The sequence below is a fragment of the Lolium rigidum genome, chromosome 6 (genome assembly GCF_022539505.1).
Source record: "Lolium rigidum isolate FL_2022 chromosome 6, APGP_CSIRO_Lrig_0.1, whole genome shotgun sequence".
NCBI classification, from domain to species: Eukaryota; Viridiplantae; Streptophyta; class Magnoliopsida; order Poales; family Poaceae; genus Lolium; species Lolium rigidum.
This window is the reverse complement of record NC_061513.1, coordinates 359,397,809-359,415,052: the sequence shown is the minus strand read 5'-3', so window position 1 is coordinate 359,415,052 and position 17,244 is coordinate 359,397,809. Positions and strand designations below refer to the sequence as shown.

The 17,244-nt window shown below is 42.2% G+C and overlaps 2 protein-coding genes across 2 annotated transcripts; both read left to right on the top strand.

Annotated features, from left to right (window-relative positions):
- The first annotated feature begins 8,179 nt into the window (after positions 1-8,179).
- Positions 8,180-11,668, top strand: LOC124661993 (protein Mpv17-like). The gene is made up of 3 exons (XM_047199884.1): positions 8,180-8,422; positions 9,611-9,702; positions 11,045-11,668. The coding sequence occupies exons 1-3, from the start codon at positions 8,264-8,266 to the stop codon at positions 11,445-11,447; spliced, it is 654 nt and encodes a 217-aa protein (XP_047055840.1). The 5' UTR covers positions 8,180-8,263; the 3' UTR covers positions 11,448-11,668.
- Positions 11,669-15,309: 3,641 nt separating this feature from the next.
- LOC124665023 (major pollen allergen Lol p 11) lies at positions 15,310-15,927 on the top strand. The gene is made up of 2 exons (XM_047202420.1): positions 15,310-15,484; positions 15,587-15,927. Exons 1-2 carry the CDS (start codon positions 15,310-15,312, stop codon positions 15,925-15,927), a joined length of 516 nt encoding a protein of 171 aa, XP_047058376.1.
- The last annotated feature ends 1,317 nt before the right edge of the window (positions 15,928-17,244 follow it).

The following is a 17,244-nucleotide window of genomic DNA, read 5'->3' as shown; positions in this document are numbered from 1 at the left end:
AGATATAATTTGTCTCCTGATTCTAAATTTTCCACATCTCTCATAAATGTTCGAGATAAGGATTATGATTTCTCTCTGGATTTATCTTACATATCTATTGTTGAGAAAGAACCTTTCTGTGGTACTGAAAATGAAAGCGCTATGAAACATATGAATGAATTCTCTACTTTGAGTAATTTATTCTCTGATGATATTAAGATACACACTTATTTTGTCACTAAAATTTTCCCTTTCTCTCTGAAAGGAGCAGCTAAAATTTGGTTTGATAATTTATCTCCTAGATATATTGATAGTCCTATTTGTTTGGTTAATGCCTTCTTTCAGAAATATTTCCCTGCTAGTGCTCAACATGCTACTTTGCAGAAAATCTTTGACTTTGTGCAGGTAGAAGGAGAGAAATTACCTGAATCTTGGGCAAAATTTTGTTCTTTAATTAGAGCACTACCTAAACATCCGTTAGCTAAAAATGAACTTGTTGATATATTTTATAATGGACTAACCGTTGAATCTAGGACATACCTTGATAGTTGTGCTGGTTGTGTTTTCAGGAAAAGAACTCCGGCTAAAGCTGAGGAATTATTGGCCAAAATAAGCAAAAATTATGATGATTGGACTACACCGGAGCCAATACCAACACCGAAGAAAAGGGGAATGATTGAATTAAATGATGAAGTGATGAGAGGGAAGCCAAAAAATCTCTTAAGGAGAAGGGTACTAAATCTGAAGATGTGAAGAATCTACCACATATAAAAGAATTATGTAAGCCAATCCCTCGTTCTTCCACTATTAAGGTACACTCTCTCCAACGCTTTGATAATAGAGATATTTCCTACTCTAAACCTCCTGATCAATGCTTAGATGAATTTGATAATTATATTGTTAAGCAAGATAATTTTAATAAAAGAGTGGAACATCACCTAATGAAAAATTCTAGAGCTATCAATAATTTGCATGATATTGTGGAAAGAACTTCTAATGATGTTAAAATGCTTGTTAAACATTTCCATATGGTTCAAACTCAAATTTATCAGCTCACTAAAGTGCAAAAAGATATGCTAGTTAATGCTTCTAAAAAAACATGCTTATGAAATAAGAACTATAAGTGGTGTTTCTACTCAGGATCCTCTATATCCAGAAGGACATCCAAAGAGAATTAAACAAGATTCTCAACGAGTTGATGATACTAGGACTAAGTCTAAGAAAATGAAAAAGAAATATAAAACTCTTATAGAATCCTCTGAACCTGCAAAGGATCCTAATAGTATATCTATTTCTGATGTTGAAACTAAAAGTGGTAATGATAAAAATTATGCTTCCGATAAGGAAGAAATTGAAGAAGAACCTGAAAAGCATACTAAGAATACACAATACACTAAGAAGATTTTATTGCTACTAAACATGGTAGTGAGAGGGAACATTGGGTGCAAAAACCAATGCCTTTTCCTAATAAGAAACATAAATCGAAGGAGGAAGAACACTATAATAAGTTCTGTGAATGGATGAAACCTTTGCTTTTGCAAATTCCTTTAACTGATGCTATTAAACTCCCTCCTTATTAAAAGTATATGAAAGATATTGTCTCTAATAAGAGGAAGATTCCGACTAAGGAAATTTCCACTATGCTCGCTAATTACTCCTTTAATGGTAAGGTTCCGAAAAATCTTGGTGATCCATGTATACCCAATATTCCGTGCTCCATCAAAAATAATTGTGTTAGAAATTCTTTATGTGATTTGGGAGCATGAGTTAGTGTTATGCCTTTTTCTCTCTATAGAAGACTTGATATATAAAAATTAATACCAACTGATATATCTTTGCAAATGGCTGATAAGTCTACTACTATTCATGTTGGTATATGTGAGGATGTTCCTGTTCAAGTTGCTCATCATTGTATGATATTAACAGACTTTGTTGTGTTGGAAATGTCGGAAGATGATAATATGTCTATTATTCTTGGGAGACCTTTTCTTAACACTGCAGGGGCTGTTATTGATTGCAACCAAGGAAAAGTAACTTTCAATGTTGATGACAAAGAGCATACGGTTTATTTTCCTAAGAAGATTGATGTGAATTATGGTCTAAACTCAATTATTAATGTTGATACTATCCAAATTGGGGTTCATTTGCCTTTGCTCAATCCAAAGAAGGAGAATAATATTGTCATGATTGCAAATATTCCCGTCGAAATTGAGGTAACATAATCATTGCGTGAAATGCAATGTTTTGCTTCATATAAAATTCTTTTGATAACAAGACTTGATCAACCTTGTTAACAAAATAATTTTAAATGAATGAAACTATGTTTTCACCGATGTACCATTGATTGACTTTATATTAGAATGTCTTAGAGTTGCTGTAAGTTTGTCTTTGATTTTTTTTTCATCATTCCATATTTGTTTTCCTGCGATAGAATCATTATTCAATTTCTAAAAATTGCAAAAATAAAGTTTCTCAAAAAATTCCAGAAAATGTATAGAAATTTTTTACGCATGAAAAGGGGCAGAGAGGCACGTGGGGCAGCCCTGGGGGACCCACAGGCCGGCCACACCATGTGATGGCGCGGGGCACACCCTGGCCGCGCCAAGGCCATGTGTGGGCCCCCTGGCCCTCCACTTGCTCCCTCCTCTGCCATTCTACTCACTCACCCGAGAAAACACATCCCCATTGGTCAAACACGTGTTCTTGATGTTCTTCGTCGCGAATTTTCGATCTCCTTGTTCAGCCCATATTTCCTGCTGAAATTTGAAGAGTTACTATTCGGGAGGTTCCCCTGCCACAATCTGTTTTGTTTAGTGTTCACAGGTTGTCGTGGTCGCTCTCAAAGAAGGAGTTGGACAAGCTACTACTCACCCTGGGGTTGATCTCCACTTAGGCCAAAAGCCTAAGCTTGGGGGGAGGTATACCGACATCTCGCTCATCTACATATCATATTCCGTCCGAACTTTGTATATCTATGTTTCGCTTTCTTTTTATTCTTGTTAGTTTATTTCTGTAATTTCTATTTATTTGAATCTTGGGAGTTGTTAATACTGTAATAACCACTCTTTAGTTTGTTTATTTCGTTTTTATACCAAGGATAGCCTCTAATGGGAAGGAGGTAAGAATTTGGGAAGTTGTTGTCTAAATATCCAGAATGGAATGTTGAGCTGCCAATTTTTTAGCATATGCCCCAGGTTGTTATCTAACTTTCATTAGTTGAGCACTTTTCGACATGAGCTACAGAACATGTTCATAAAAATCGATCTTTGCCTGCTGTTCTGGGATGGCAGATTTTTGCCACTTGCTGCATTCGCGTGTTTATTTTAGTTTTCTTTATTTTTGTTGTTCTTCCTTTTGTTTCTACTTTCCAAAACACATAAAGACCAAAAATATTTCGGTTGTTTCTCTTCATTTGCTTCTTAGTTTGCTTCATTTTCTCATTATGGTTTGCTATGCGAAAATCCAAAAAGATTTTGCTTTGTGTGTTGATTAAAAATCGAAAACCCAAAAATATTTGTTGTTCTTCTTTGGTTGTGTAAAGTTGCTGCAGGGTTCAACGGTCTTTCGTGACTTCATTGGAGCTTGGTTATCATTTCATATTATTCAATCCACACAAGTGAAGAGCAATAATGATGGTCACGACAATTCGAGTTGTGGTGAGATGCTGTTATGAACTCTATTTGTTTTCATTTTTGTACATATACTCATTTATGTGAATATGCTTAGTTTGTTTGTCTAAGGTGTATGCTACTTGATGATGCTCAGTAGTTTATGCTCTCTCATGATTAGTTCCAATTTACTAATAGTTGGTAACATGTGATATATATGTTTGCTTGCATTGCTCTATTCATATAACGGTATGACATTGTGGTATCCTCCTCTGAAGGTTTCATTTCAATCGACTTGGAACATGCTCAAGCATGCATAAGACTAAAACAAAAGGCATTTAAGCCTCGATGATTTATCTTGAATTGGAGTTCTTGTATTGCTTTTATGCTTCCGTTAATTTTATCCGTCGCAAGCATGATTATGACAGTTACTGCTTTCTTGATTGTCGTTTTCCAATCTATTGCTAGCATTCACTTGTACTGAGTATGAGCTCTACTCGTGCATCCAACTACTAAAACCAAAGAGCCAATTATGTCCACCATACATACCTATATGTGGTATTTCGCTGCCACTCCAAAGTGAATTGCTTGTGTGCTACCTTTAAAACTTCAAAATTATTATCATTTGTTTTGTGTAATTTATAGCTCATGGGAAAGTATTCTAAAAACTATTGTGGTAAGTATTATTTCTTATGCATTTCAGTTCTTATAAGTTGCTTGTCGTGCGATAACCATGCTGTCATGGGGAACACCATCAATATAACCTTGTTGAATATCGTGTGTACTATGCATGCTCATCTTGTTTGAAGTAAGGGAGATTTACCATGAGTTGCAAAGATTGGAGTAAGCATATTGTTAGAGAGGAACATTGGGCCGCCAACTAAAGCCATGTTCACATGGTGGAAGTTTCAGTTGGACAAAAGTCCAAATATCTGTTGTCCTTGTCTTCCCGGTATGGATGTCCAAAAAGTTGAGATTTGTCAAAATTGAAAAATCAAATGAGATTCATCTCCTAGGACCTTTGTATAGGAGGCAAGGAGGTACCCCTTTGTGACACTTGGTTGAAACATATGTATGCGATGAAAATCCATGGAAATCCAAGCTAATTAGGACAAGGTATGAGCATTATTAGTATATTATGCATGAGGCAGGCAGCTTATAGGAAGTGTTATGCATGGGCCATATTATTTACCACTACCGTTGACATGAGTTGCATTTCTCAAAATACATATTTTCAACACTCCTACTGCATTCAAAATGAAAAGCTCTAGCACATATGCAATCTTACTTTCCTCTGCGCAGGGCCAATCTTATACCTTTATGTTGAGTCACCATCCATTCTCCGAGCATTTTCTTGAAAACACAGCTGTCATTCTTAGTTTAATGTGCTTGTCCCGGAATAAGATTAATTGTGGTATAACTGTGATGCTTGAATCTTTCGATATTTTTACTTCTAGTCTTCTCTTGAACTTCAGAGGTGTCCCGGCATTTATGTTTTGCTCCACAAATAGGGCAAACGAGATACCACTTTATCATATCAAATTATGAACATTGCAATCCTGCAAATACTTATGTTTCATGTTGCTTATTATTGTGTTGGTATCCTTTCATGACTTGCATAACTATTGAGTATCCTTAGTTGCATGCTTTTTATTATGAATTACCTGAGCATTTGATCATGTAGTGAGAATATATACATCATATGAAGCAAATAGGTTCGTGAAAGTTTCTTTTATCGCACTCAGTTGTCACTGAATTGCTTGAGGACAAGCAATAAGTTAAGCTTGGGGGGAGTTGATACGTCCAAAACGTATCCACTTTCCCGAACACTTTTGCTGTTATTTTCCCTCTATCTTGTGTGTTTTGAATACAATTAACGTAGACTAACGCTGTTTTCAGCAGAATTGCTCGGGTGTCTTGTTTTTGTGCAGAAATCCAACTTTCGGGAAAATTCCCGGAAAATATAGAAAAACCAATATTTCACTTGAAGACCCCAGGAGCCAGAAGACGAGACGGAGGGGGGCCACGAGGGGCCCACACACACCCTTGGCGCGGGCCAAGCCTTGGCCGCGCCAAGGGGTGGTCTGGCCGCCTCGGCCACCCCTTCGACCTCTCCTTCGCACTATAAGAAGCCCCTGGACCTAAAAACCGAGGGGGGGGGGTCGACATTTTTCCAGAAAGAGTTCCGCTGCTCCGCCGCCACCAGAAACCCCAATCCGAGGACCAGAAGCTCCGTTCTGCCACCCTGTCGGGACGGGGATTTGGAGGAGATCATCGCCATCGCCATTACCGACGCCTCTCCATCAACCATCCATGATTCCCCCATCCATGTGTGAGTAATTCCCCGCTGTAGGCTGTAGGGGATGGTAGGGATTGGATGAGATTGGTCATGTAATAGCTATAAGTATGGGCATAGTGCCTAGTATCCGTTGTTAGTATTTTTGACATTGTTGCAACTTGCTATACTTAATGCTTGTCACTTTAGGCCCGAGTGCCATGATCTCAGATCTGAAAATGTTATTGAATCATGATGATAATTATCGTTTTTTATCATATCTCCAAGTTGTATACACATATTGTTGTCCGGAACCCGAGACCCCAAAGTGACCAATAATTGGGATAATCGGAGGAGATGGATATGATTTGAGGATCACGTGTGTTCACAGAGTGTTAATGCTTTGCTCCGGTACTCTATTAAAATGAGTACTTTAATTACCAGTAGTTTCCCTAGAGGCCCCGCTGCAACGAGCTGGTAGGACAAAAGATGTCGTGCAAGTTTCTCATTGCGAGCATGCACGAATAAATAGGAACACACGCCTATGGATATATTATGCTAGGATGCTTTTATCATTATTACTTGCAATGCATATGTCTTGCTATTATATGACTCTCTCATTCATGCAACGCCCGTTCATCCATCCCTGTGCCTACATTATTTTAATCTTGTTTTCTACTGCAATCATCGCTACTGCTGTTTTTATTTTGCTACTCCTGTTACTTCACTACTCCCACTGCCATAAAACTGTTACTACTGATAAACTGTTGCGAGCAAGTCTATTTTCAGAGTGTGTGAATTAACAACTCATCTGTTAAAGCTTATAAATATTCTTTGGCTCCCCTTGTGTCGAATAAATAAATTTGGGTTTTACTTCCCTCGAAGACTGTTGCGATCCCCTATACTTGTGGGTCATCACCTATCACCGGCTTCGAAGGCGTGCGCTGCCGCCTCCACCTCCCTGGCATGAACACAACGATCCAAAGCTCACGGGCCTGGATCGAGCCTGGATCTCCCGACCTCCCGAGGCTCTGTCTTCCTTGCATGGCTGACCAGTACAGTGTGTGCAGGGATCCCATGCAAACTGGTGCACGAGATGGAGGCTTAGGTCCCATCCTCGATGGAGGCTCAGATCTCATCCTCGACGAGCTCGCTAGCCCTTGCCTCCTGGCCTGGACAGTCCGATGCACACATACCACCGTTTTTTTCCGACTCTCGAAGGGTTGAAATGTAAAACGCCATTGTACTATCCCTCCGACTCTTTTTTCGGATCGGAGGGAGTAGTATTTTTGTATTTTTGTGATTTCATCTTGATTATTCGATACTCCAGTCTAAGATATGATAGCATTAGATACATCCTAGCAAAAATCTAATCAATATCTCTTACTGCAACCTACAATAAAAGTTCAAATACATGAGTTGCTAATACAGTATGATACAACACCAAACCACACGTTAATTTTTTTTATTACCGTAGCCTTCTTTAGCTAACAAGTGCGTTGATTCATTGCATCACCAAACAAATGAAGAAGAGAGATAAAGAGAGGGGGGAGGGGAGAGGATTTCCTCATCATACCTCTTGTTCTGGTCCTCCTCAGTTTTCTATTTCTCTAATTGCAAGAGCAAATCAACCATGCAGTTTTATTCTGTTTTATGTGTTGTTTTCATTTTTTTGATGCTTTTTGCGTGAGATTTGACTTTTTTACTTGAGGAGGAAGAAAGTAATGTGGCTAGAGTCAGATAACAGGTCGTTGGTGTGTGTTGTCGCAGGTTGTCACGTCTCGCACTTGCATGCTACCGGGCATGCTCAATCCGAAAAAGGTATGAGGCATCTTTCCTTTCTAGGTTCAATCATCCGCTACACATGCTACTTGGATGTGGCACCGCTAGGTAGACCAGTCCAAGAGTACTTCTACCTCCATCCCAAAGATTAAGCCTTATATTATTTTTAGAAAGTCAAACTATGTCAAGTTTAACTAAGTTTTTACCAAAAAATATTAAATGCAAAATACAAATTCAATATCATCAGATAGATAATGAAATATATTTTCATATGGTATCTACAAAATATTATATTTGTTGATACATTCTTCCAAAAATTTAATCACTTGGTTTGATTTTCAAACAAAGTAAGCCTTAAGCTCTAGATGGAGGTAGTATATAACATTTTCTGAAAGCTTGAAGTGTTGGACATTTCCGAAATTTTCTATTGTAATATCTTTACTCCTGAGATTGTCAAAGACCGAGAGGGCTTTGGGGCGACACACTATTCCTTCCGCACACCCCTAACCCTAGCTGAAAAAACCGAGTTGCGGAGAGCAAATCGAAGGAATAAAGGAGAGAGAGAGAGGGCGACTCACACTTCTTTCCTCTCCTCTTCTCCCCCGTCAATTCGCGGACGATGCGGCGGCTATGGCGATGGTACCAGCAGTCCCTGTCTTCCTACCCGGTGCGGACGCAGGTGGTGAGCTCCGGCATCCTGTGGGCCCTTGGCGACATCGGCGCACAGGCCGTCACCCACAACACCGTCAGCTCCCACCACCACGCCAAGAATCCCGAGGTAGCCAGTCAACCGCGCGCCCCTACTATTTCTTCCGTTTCGAGCTAGTGATCCCTGGATTGTACGGCCGTTGGACACCGTCGCGCAAAGATTTATCGGTTAATCTTGTTGCAGTGTTGCTGGGGAGTTAGGGCTTCCCTGGGATACAGTATTAACCTAGGCTGTCTAGCAAATGGGGTAGTTTTAAGGCGTTAGGGATGCTTAATCTGTTTAAACAAGGTCCGTATTTGATTGGTCAACAAGGTCGATATCGGAGTGTCTGATGTAGAATTTCTGTGAGCCAGTGGGTGTTTTATCACATAAGAATTTGATGCTTGAGGTGAGATTTGACTGTCGATGTCATATTTTCTTGTTTGGAACGACTAAATCCTACTTTGTCAAATCTAGCCCTGTAGCTGTCTCCTCATCTTCTTGGTGCTTAGATGAGATTTTGGCAGTCCTTTTTGGGTAATACTGATACATAGGAGATTTGTTGCTAAAACTGCCACTGGGAGATTTGATTGGTTACTGACATCACTGGATTACTTGGGTTCCTATGGTCCTTCACCCCTTAATGGCATCCTACTTTCCCTAGAAACTTTACTCTTATTAGGAGTGCAGTAATGGAATAAGATTTCAGTGATTTTCCTTTGAAGTGGATGCTTACTTTATGGAAGGCCGCTTTATCAATAATTTTGTGAGCATGTGAATTACCTGTTGACCTTTTGATTGTTCTTGACCTTGGCATGGGTTGTTTTCTCTGCAGTTTGTTTGATCTAATAAAGGAGAAAATGGGTGAAATATGCTTAATTCGTTCCTGCAATTCTGATAGCATTCTTGAAAACCTACTTTCAGTTTTTATTGCTTTAAATGTCAAAGGGTAGCCAATTGTCTAGCTTTGATGTATTTGTTACTTCAGATTTTAGATCAACCAGCTTGGAGAGCTATTTGCCTTTAATTTCTTCTAAGAATTGGATTCTTTGTGGTTAACCAATAAATTACTGTTTGACATTATTTGTTTCTAATCAAGTAACCAGTAAACCAATATTTCAATTCGAAATATCAGGAACTTGGATCAAAATTTCTGAACTTTGGGTCGCCTTATGAATGCTCCATAGGTAGTTCAATTATTTTACCATGTCTACTGAAAATGTTCCCCATTCTGCAGTTTCTTTGTTATCTACTTAACACATCTTGTTACCTTTTCAGGATAAAGATAAAGAGTTCAAAATTGATTGGAAGAGGGTTGGCATCACAAGTTCATTTGGCTTTGCTTTTGTTGGACCAGTTGGACATTACTGGTTAGTTCTCTCACAGTTTCATATCACGCATGAGCAGTTGATGTCATATTCAACTTTGTTATGGTTTCCTTCTTTCTGATTATAGTTTGGCATCATTAACAACGGAAAATGTGATAACATGCTCCATCCTCCCAGACAAGCACAGACAGTCACCACATGGCGGTGCAGAACTGCAGATAAAAGACCTAAAGAGGGCTACAAATGGATAACCATATAGATGTCAACAATGAGTATAATAAAGGGCAAAATGGAAGGCATATTTAATCTTAGTTATGCACTTATTTTATCCTTTGAGGCTATTGATCTAGGTGACGACAAGTAGTAGATGCATCTGAATTTGGACAAATCTGCGAAATCCTTTTCGGGACGGATGGAGTAGTAGTAATAGGTGATAATAGGCAATGAACTAGTTATTGAAGATTGAACACATTTACATAACATATGCTTTGCTCTTAGTGAATTTTAGGGTCTGTTTTTTTTTTCTCGTTTAGCCCCAGCAAGCCTTGCCAATCTTGGCGGGACTAGCTTTTCTGCAAACTAATTGTCCGCCCTTAGATAGCTCGTGAATCGGTAAAAATGCACTTTCCCTGCATATAGGCCAGGCTAGTTATATTTTTGGTGTCTTTTGGCAAGGCCTGCTTTGACCCAGAACCAAACAAATCCTTAGTTCCTGAACTCCTTGAAATATTTTGATACTTCATGGTTATTGATTACTAGTACTACTGTAACTGTTACTGGAAATGATGGATGCCAACATTTGTTTCAGCAGAATAAAGATAAACAGAATGTTATCAATTATAGGCATGTACTTACAAATGCGTTAATGAATGGTGGCTTCTCTTACTGACTAACACTGTTCACATTGTGTATTGTGGCAAACAAAAGTAGCTTGGACTGCACTTGGCAGCTGTGCATTCTTCTATATTCTAGTTTGTGTGCTTAGTGGACCACTTCAACATTGACTTGTTTTTTACCATGTTACACAATTTTCTGGGTGTCCATTCTTTCCACTCCTTTGACACGTGTAGCAAAATATCTATTTTCTGGGGAAGCAGTTAGTAGTTAACCTGATTGGACTTGTGGTCAGTGTTCTAAATTTCCATCTAGCTACAAGGTTTTGAACTAGGAACAATGTTGGCGTGTGGCATCCCTTAACTTATTTTGTCATTCCCACCAGTGTGTTTGGTTATGAATGGTGATTCCGCAATTTTGTCCCACTTGATGTTCTAACGCCTCACAATGGTTGAGATGGTAAAATCATGGTTCACTACGGTTTGAACAAAACTCTCCTGATTTGTTGAAGCAAGCTGTTGTATGACTTGTACTCATTTGCTCCACCCAGGTACGAATACTTGGATCGTTTGGTCCGACGGAGATATCTACCTGGCTCGTTCAAGTTTGTTGCCTCAAAAGTTGCAGCGGATGGTCTCCTGTTTGGACCACTAGATCTTGGGCTGTTCTTCTCCTATGTGGGTCTTGCTTCAGGAAGGAGTCTAGAGCAGGTGAAGGAAGATGTGAAAAGGGATTTCATTCCTGCTCTAGCTTTAGGGGGAACCATCTGGCCTGCAGTGCAAATTGCAAACTTCCGCTTCATCCCCGTGCGATACCAACTGCTGTACGTGAACTTTTTCTGCCTGTTAGACAGCTGTTTCTTGTCGTGGATCGAGCAACAAGGAGATGCAGATTGGAAGCAATGGTTCCCAACGTTCCAGAAGAAAATTGAAGACCAGAAGAGTAATGTTTGATTGAAATCATGATTTTGTGTTGTCCTGCCAGAGAAGTTAGTTTCTCTCATGCTGACTGACCATGCTTTTGGTTGATCCAAGAAAAGAGAACTATAAAAACTATCCACTTGCTGCTAGCTTCTGTTTATGCGGAATTGCAATGCCCAGCAAAATTTGGCATCATCACTGTCATGTAGAGATGCTGTTTTACATCTTCAATGGAAAAGCAAAGATTCCTCACACTCTTTTAACTTGAATTTTTTGAATCGAGTGTTTGTTTATGCTGTTGTTTAACCCGCAGAAAAATAGTTTTGTTTAAAGAGTAATCGCTGTATTCCTCTCGTTGTGGAAACATGCTCTTCGGAAATAGAGAATGATGGCGAAACCTTTCTATTCTCAGGTCTCTTGGTTCAAAGTGTGTGTGATGTGCTGATGCAACATGAGAATCATCTGAAATTCTGTGACGGTGCTTGCCTCCTTTTCCGGTTTGATGTTTTATCCTAGAAGTAGATTTGCGCTGGTATGTAAGTGTAGCGTTCCTGCACGTTTCTTTTAGTTGTAGCTCCAGCTTCAATGGCGTTTTTTTTTAGAAAAACAGGCGTAGCCCCGGCTCCATTTCTGAAACCATATGACCCAAAGTTATTACAGCTTTTAAGAACAAGTCCTCAAACTTCTCAGGAGCTAAGCTATCGCTACAGCGGGAAAAGTTTTCACTTCTCTCAGCAATGGGGAAACAACTAAGACAAAACTGACTACAAACCAAACTCTCCAGGAGAACAGCAAAAGCAAACTAAGGCCTGTGTAGGACCTGAAGCATTCGCCATCTCCCATCAGCATCAAAGCATTTGCCCCAGAGTTCTTGCCAGGACCTGAAGCACTCGCCATCTCCCATCAGCATCAAAGCATTTGCCCCAGAGTTCTTGCCAGGTCCGCAACAGTTCTCAACAGAGGTCCTTCAACACCCTGCTCACGATTCATAGCGCATACCTCCAGAGTAGTCCTCACCTTCTTCTTAGGTGTCAACCAGGTTCCGGCCACAATAGTAGAGGTGACATTCAAGTCAAGCATTCTAACTTGTTCACCATTGTCATCAGCTTTCCTCTTTCTTCCTCTTTTAGCATAATGCTCTATTGTGCAAGAGTGTAGGCTGTTTTCCTCCATAAGACCTGCATTCCGATCCATTGTGTTCGATTGAACACCATATCATTTCTAGCAAGCCAGATAATTCTTAAAAATAGCAGCATTGACCATATTTATTAGACTATTTTTCTTTTTGTTATTCCATAAGCCAGAGATATCAACCTAAGTTGTGGAGCCAAAACCCTCTTAATATCTGACCACATTTTCGAGATAACAACACACTTACAGAAAAAAATGTTGACAAGATTGAAGCTCCTCATAGAAAATACAAGTCAAGTCATCTATTGATTACCTTTTGACTAAATTGTCTCTAGTAAGCAGCTTGTTATGAGCCTAACCAGAGAAAGAAACGCATGGCGTTTACTTTTTTTGTTAGTATGGCTGCACATTTTTTGCACTCGAGCTGACAAAACGTATGGAACGGAAAGCTAAGTTCACCTATATTCCCTCAGTTTCAAACTAAATGTCATAGCTTTGTCCGGATATATATTACCTCTGTTCTTTTTAGCAAACAGTTTTAGTTTACTAAAACGGTTTATATTATAAAATAGGGTGATACACATTAATAAACGGATTTTTTTTATCGTGTCTAAGTCGATTTCTTAGCAATTTAATTTGACTCATGATTCGTGCTGATTCGTGCTGGGATTTTCCTAGTTGCAAGTAGGCTGCAATTGAGATTTCTCTAGTTGCGTGGGTTGCAACTGAGATTTTCCTAGTTGCAAGTGGGTTGCAACCGAAAATTTTCTAGTGGGTTATATAATTGAGAAAAAAAAAGTTCACATGATTGAATTTGCTTCAAGATTCGTGCTATCTATAAGTTGTAGTATATGAGTTGCAACTAAATTGATGATGTCACCCTGACTAGGATTTAATTAAGTCTTAGTCGTTTGAGATCTAGATGTGCCCATTAATAAATATCTCATTCTTTTTTTAAACGGAAGGCATGAATGCCCAACTTTAAATTAATAAAGCCATACGGCCACAGGTACAAGGATGCTGATAACAGCTTACGACACCACGCACGTCACAAGCACACGCAGATTTAAAACAAGCCCAGCTTGAAACAGGCGAAGCACGCTCGATGTCTAGGAAGAAGCAAACAGCAGCAGAAGACCAGCCAATCGACCTTGATCACAACACTACAAGATCAGCACCAAGGATACTCCAGCAGATCACAAAACTCCTCCCTTGCTGCAGAAGGCCCCTGCCCTCTCGCCCTGGGTCGAAGGGCGCCCCACCGTCAGACAAGGATATGTTCACCCTTGAACAAGGAGAGTTGTTGTCCAAGAGACCGTCACATGGGGCTCGATCTCGCTGGCCTTCTCGCAGCGACGAGCACGCACCTGCAGCAACAGCTTCCACTGGGACAACCGAGAAGAAAAGGGAAAGCTTGGGGGAAGCCACTGAACACGGAGGTGCAGGGGAGTCGAGCGAGGACGGAAGGCGCCCCCAGCCCAGCAACCCTACCAGCTACAGCAGCAGCCCACAAATCCCTTCAAACAGGGTAGCACTCACCAGCTACCCCCACACGGCACCTCCAGGGAGGGTGCGACGCCGTGACGCCGCCGCCGTCCAATCCGATGGATTTTGAGCTTTCACTGGGAGGAAGGTAGGGGGTGGGGAGGTAGGGCCTCAGCGGTGCCTCCAGGAAGGTGAACGACGCCCACGGCGTCGCCACCGCTGTGGTCCACGACCAAGGATTTCTCCCGGCCCCGGAGCACCCCACCGGCTCCCCAGCCGGCATCTGCGCCGGCGCCGAAGCCGCCGACAGCCAAGATCCGTGGGGAGGAGAGAGCCCAAGAGGGAGAAGGAGATCTGACCTTCGAGATCTGACCTGAGCCGACGGAGCCACCCACGCCCAGCTCGCACCCGCCGTTGCCCCGCCGTCCGCACGGCCAGAGCACCGGTTAGCAGCATCCGCAAGCGTCACCGGCCGCACGGGCAACGTCGCCTCACCACACGAGGCTGCCGCCTCGTTGCCCGAAAGAGCCCCCACCGGGGAACTACCAGAGGAGACCACCCTTACCTAAGGCTTAGGCAGAGGCCAGCCATCGGAGCGGGGGGATCCCATCGAGCAGCAGCCGTGGCCGCGGCGATCCCGGCATGGAGGTCCTCCATCGAGACACCACGCGGGGAGCCGAGAGCTCAGATCCCCGCCGCCCCCTTCATCGGCGTCGCGAGCTTGGCCAGCGGCGTCTCTGGGGGCGACGAGGAGGGTGGGGGCGGAGAGAGGAGCGGCGGCGGCGGACCTAGGGTTTCGCCTCCTCGGTCGCCTGGAGGAGGCGACGCGAGGAGAGAGAAACGGTTTTTCTTTTCCCCAAATAGCACATCAAGTAGTAAAACATGAATAGTTGGATTCTATTCAAATATCTCATTCTTACTATGTTCTAAACAAGCGATCATTCAATTGGGCTTCTGCATCGATCTGTCATGCAACCGCAAACTGAATTCGCTATACATGATCCTGTAACTCAAATGCAACGGCTATGAGCCTGCGAGTCCAATCTGTATATGCATTGCGCGTATGCTAAATCAGTTGTTGATGAGACTATTTCCGGCAAAGATGAATTGAAACCGATGTGGCTCTGCGCTCTTCCCGCGCCTAAAGACGAGCTCAGCCTCTCACCTCCCCCGTCCTAGCGCACTCGCACCGACGATAAATTCCCGTTCCCGGCCTCACCCCTCCCGGCCGAACTCCTCTCCCTCCCCTTGTGATCTGCTCACCGATCGTCCGAGAACCATGACGCGTTGCATGCCCGCCCTCGCCACGCCCCTCGTGGCCGCCTCCCTGCTGCTGGTGGCCCTCGCCGGCGTCGCCTCCGCCGACAAGGGTCCCGGCTTCGTCGTCACCGGCCGCGTCTACTGCGACCCCTGCCGCGCCGGCTTCGAGACCAACGTCTCCCACAACGTCGAAGGTACGCACGCACGCCATTGATCGACCGGCCGTGCTTGCCAGCGGTGGCGAACCCCACGCGCGCTCGTGCGTAGCGTAACAATGGGTGTCACTGGTTCTGCAGGTGCGACGGTGGCGGTGGACTGCCGGCCGTTCAACGGCGGCGAGAGCAAGCTGAAGGCGGAGGCGACGACGGACAAGAACGGCTGGTACAAGATCGAGATCGACCAGGACCACCAGGAGGAGATCTGCGAGGTGGTGCTGGCCAAGAGCCCCGACAAGTCGTGCTCCGAGATCGAGGAGTTCCGCGACCGCGCCCGCGTCCCGCTCACCAGCAACAACGGCATCAAGCAGCAGGGCATCCGCTACGCCAACCCCATCGCATTCTTCCGCAAGGAGCCGCTCAAGGACTGCGGCGGGATCCTCCAGGCATACGACCTCAGGGACGCACCAGAGACGCCATGAAGAGGATCACCACCGACGATGACGTACGTTCGTATACCCAGGCCAGCTATAGTTTACTTGACGCCGGCCGAGACGATGTTACATCTGCGAGCCGACGGAGTGATGTCGCCGGCGCCCGTCGAGATGACCATCGTTTAATCTTCACGTGCCGCTTCTCTTTTGTTCTTGCTATAGTATTCCTGTCCTCTAATTATTTACGTGTTGGTTTAAGTGTGAACTAATTCGATGGATCTATCTATGTGTAATAAGAGAACACAGTGTTTCGTACATGTATGTCTGATGTACTATCCTGTTTTCATAAAGAGAAATATCTGATGTAGTACATTCTTCTCGAAATAAAATATTCTTAGGCGAGTTTACTGGAATTGGAGTGAATTCCACATTTTAGCCTACATTTATGCATCTGTGACACATATTATCCTACTTAGGAAACTTCTACAAAAATATTCCACCTAGGAGCCTTTGAACATGATTAAACCCTAGTATAGCATTTTGTTTCTTTATATTAGACAAGAGCATCGTATTTCATCGATGTGGCGTGATAAAAATGTGTAAAGATCAGAGGGCATCATCTACGATTATGTCCAGACTTCTCTAGTCCAATTGTACCATTCCTTGCCCTCTTACTAATATTTTTGAACGGCGGCAATCACTTCACACCTTGCCTAATGGATACACACCAGAGATCGAGGATCCAAATGTTTTAGAATGCGTAATATAGACTATGTTTTACTCAAATGCATATAAAGGGTAAAATGTGGAATTCACGGGGTGAATTTATTGAGTACTCCCCTCTTAGCAGAAGTGTAGTGCATCTAGTTTTTTTTTAAAGTTGAAGGATCTAAACTTTGACTAAAAATGAAGAAAACTATATCAACATCTACAACATCAAAATTATTTGGCTAATATAAGCCTTCCAACCAATTTGCGAGCATACTCATGATAATGGTCATGGTAGAAGGTTAAACGCAGTTCGTCACACAGCATGTGCAAACATACGCGAAGAAAAAATAAGGAAAAAATTGCTACACTGCACCATTATTTTCTAGCCATGTGTTTTTACGAGGTACCATTATAATTTTATGGCACCTTTGCCAGAACATATCACATGGCCAACAACGAAAAAGTTTAGCCATCCGGGCAAAAGTTGCAAACTTTTCATTTTTGTCATGCAGTGTGTTTCTTACAAATGCTCCATAAAATTATAATAGTACCTGTCAAAGACATAATCGGGCGGGACGTGAGAAAAATAAGGTGTTTGTAGAAAATTTTCCCTCTTAATCAAATTAGCAACACTTATTTCCATTTGTACAATGT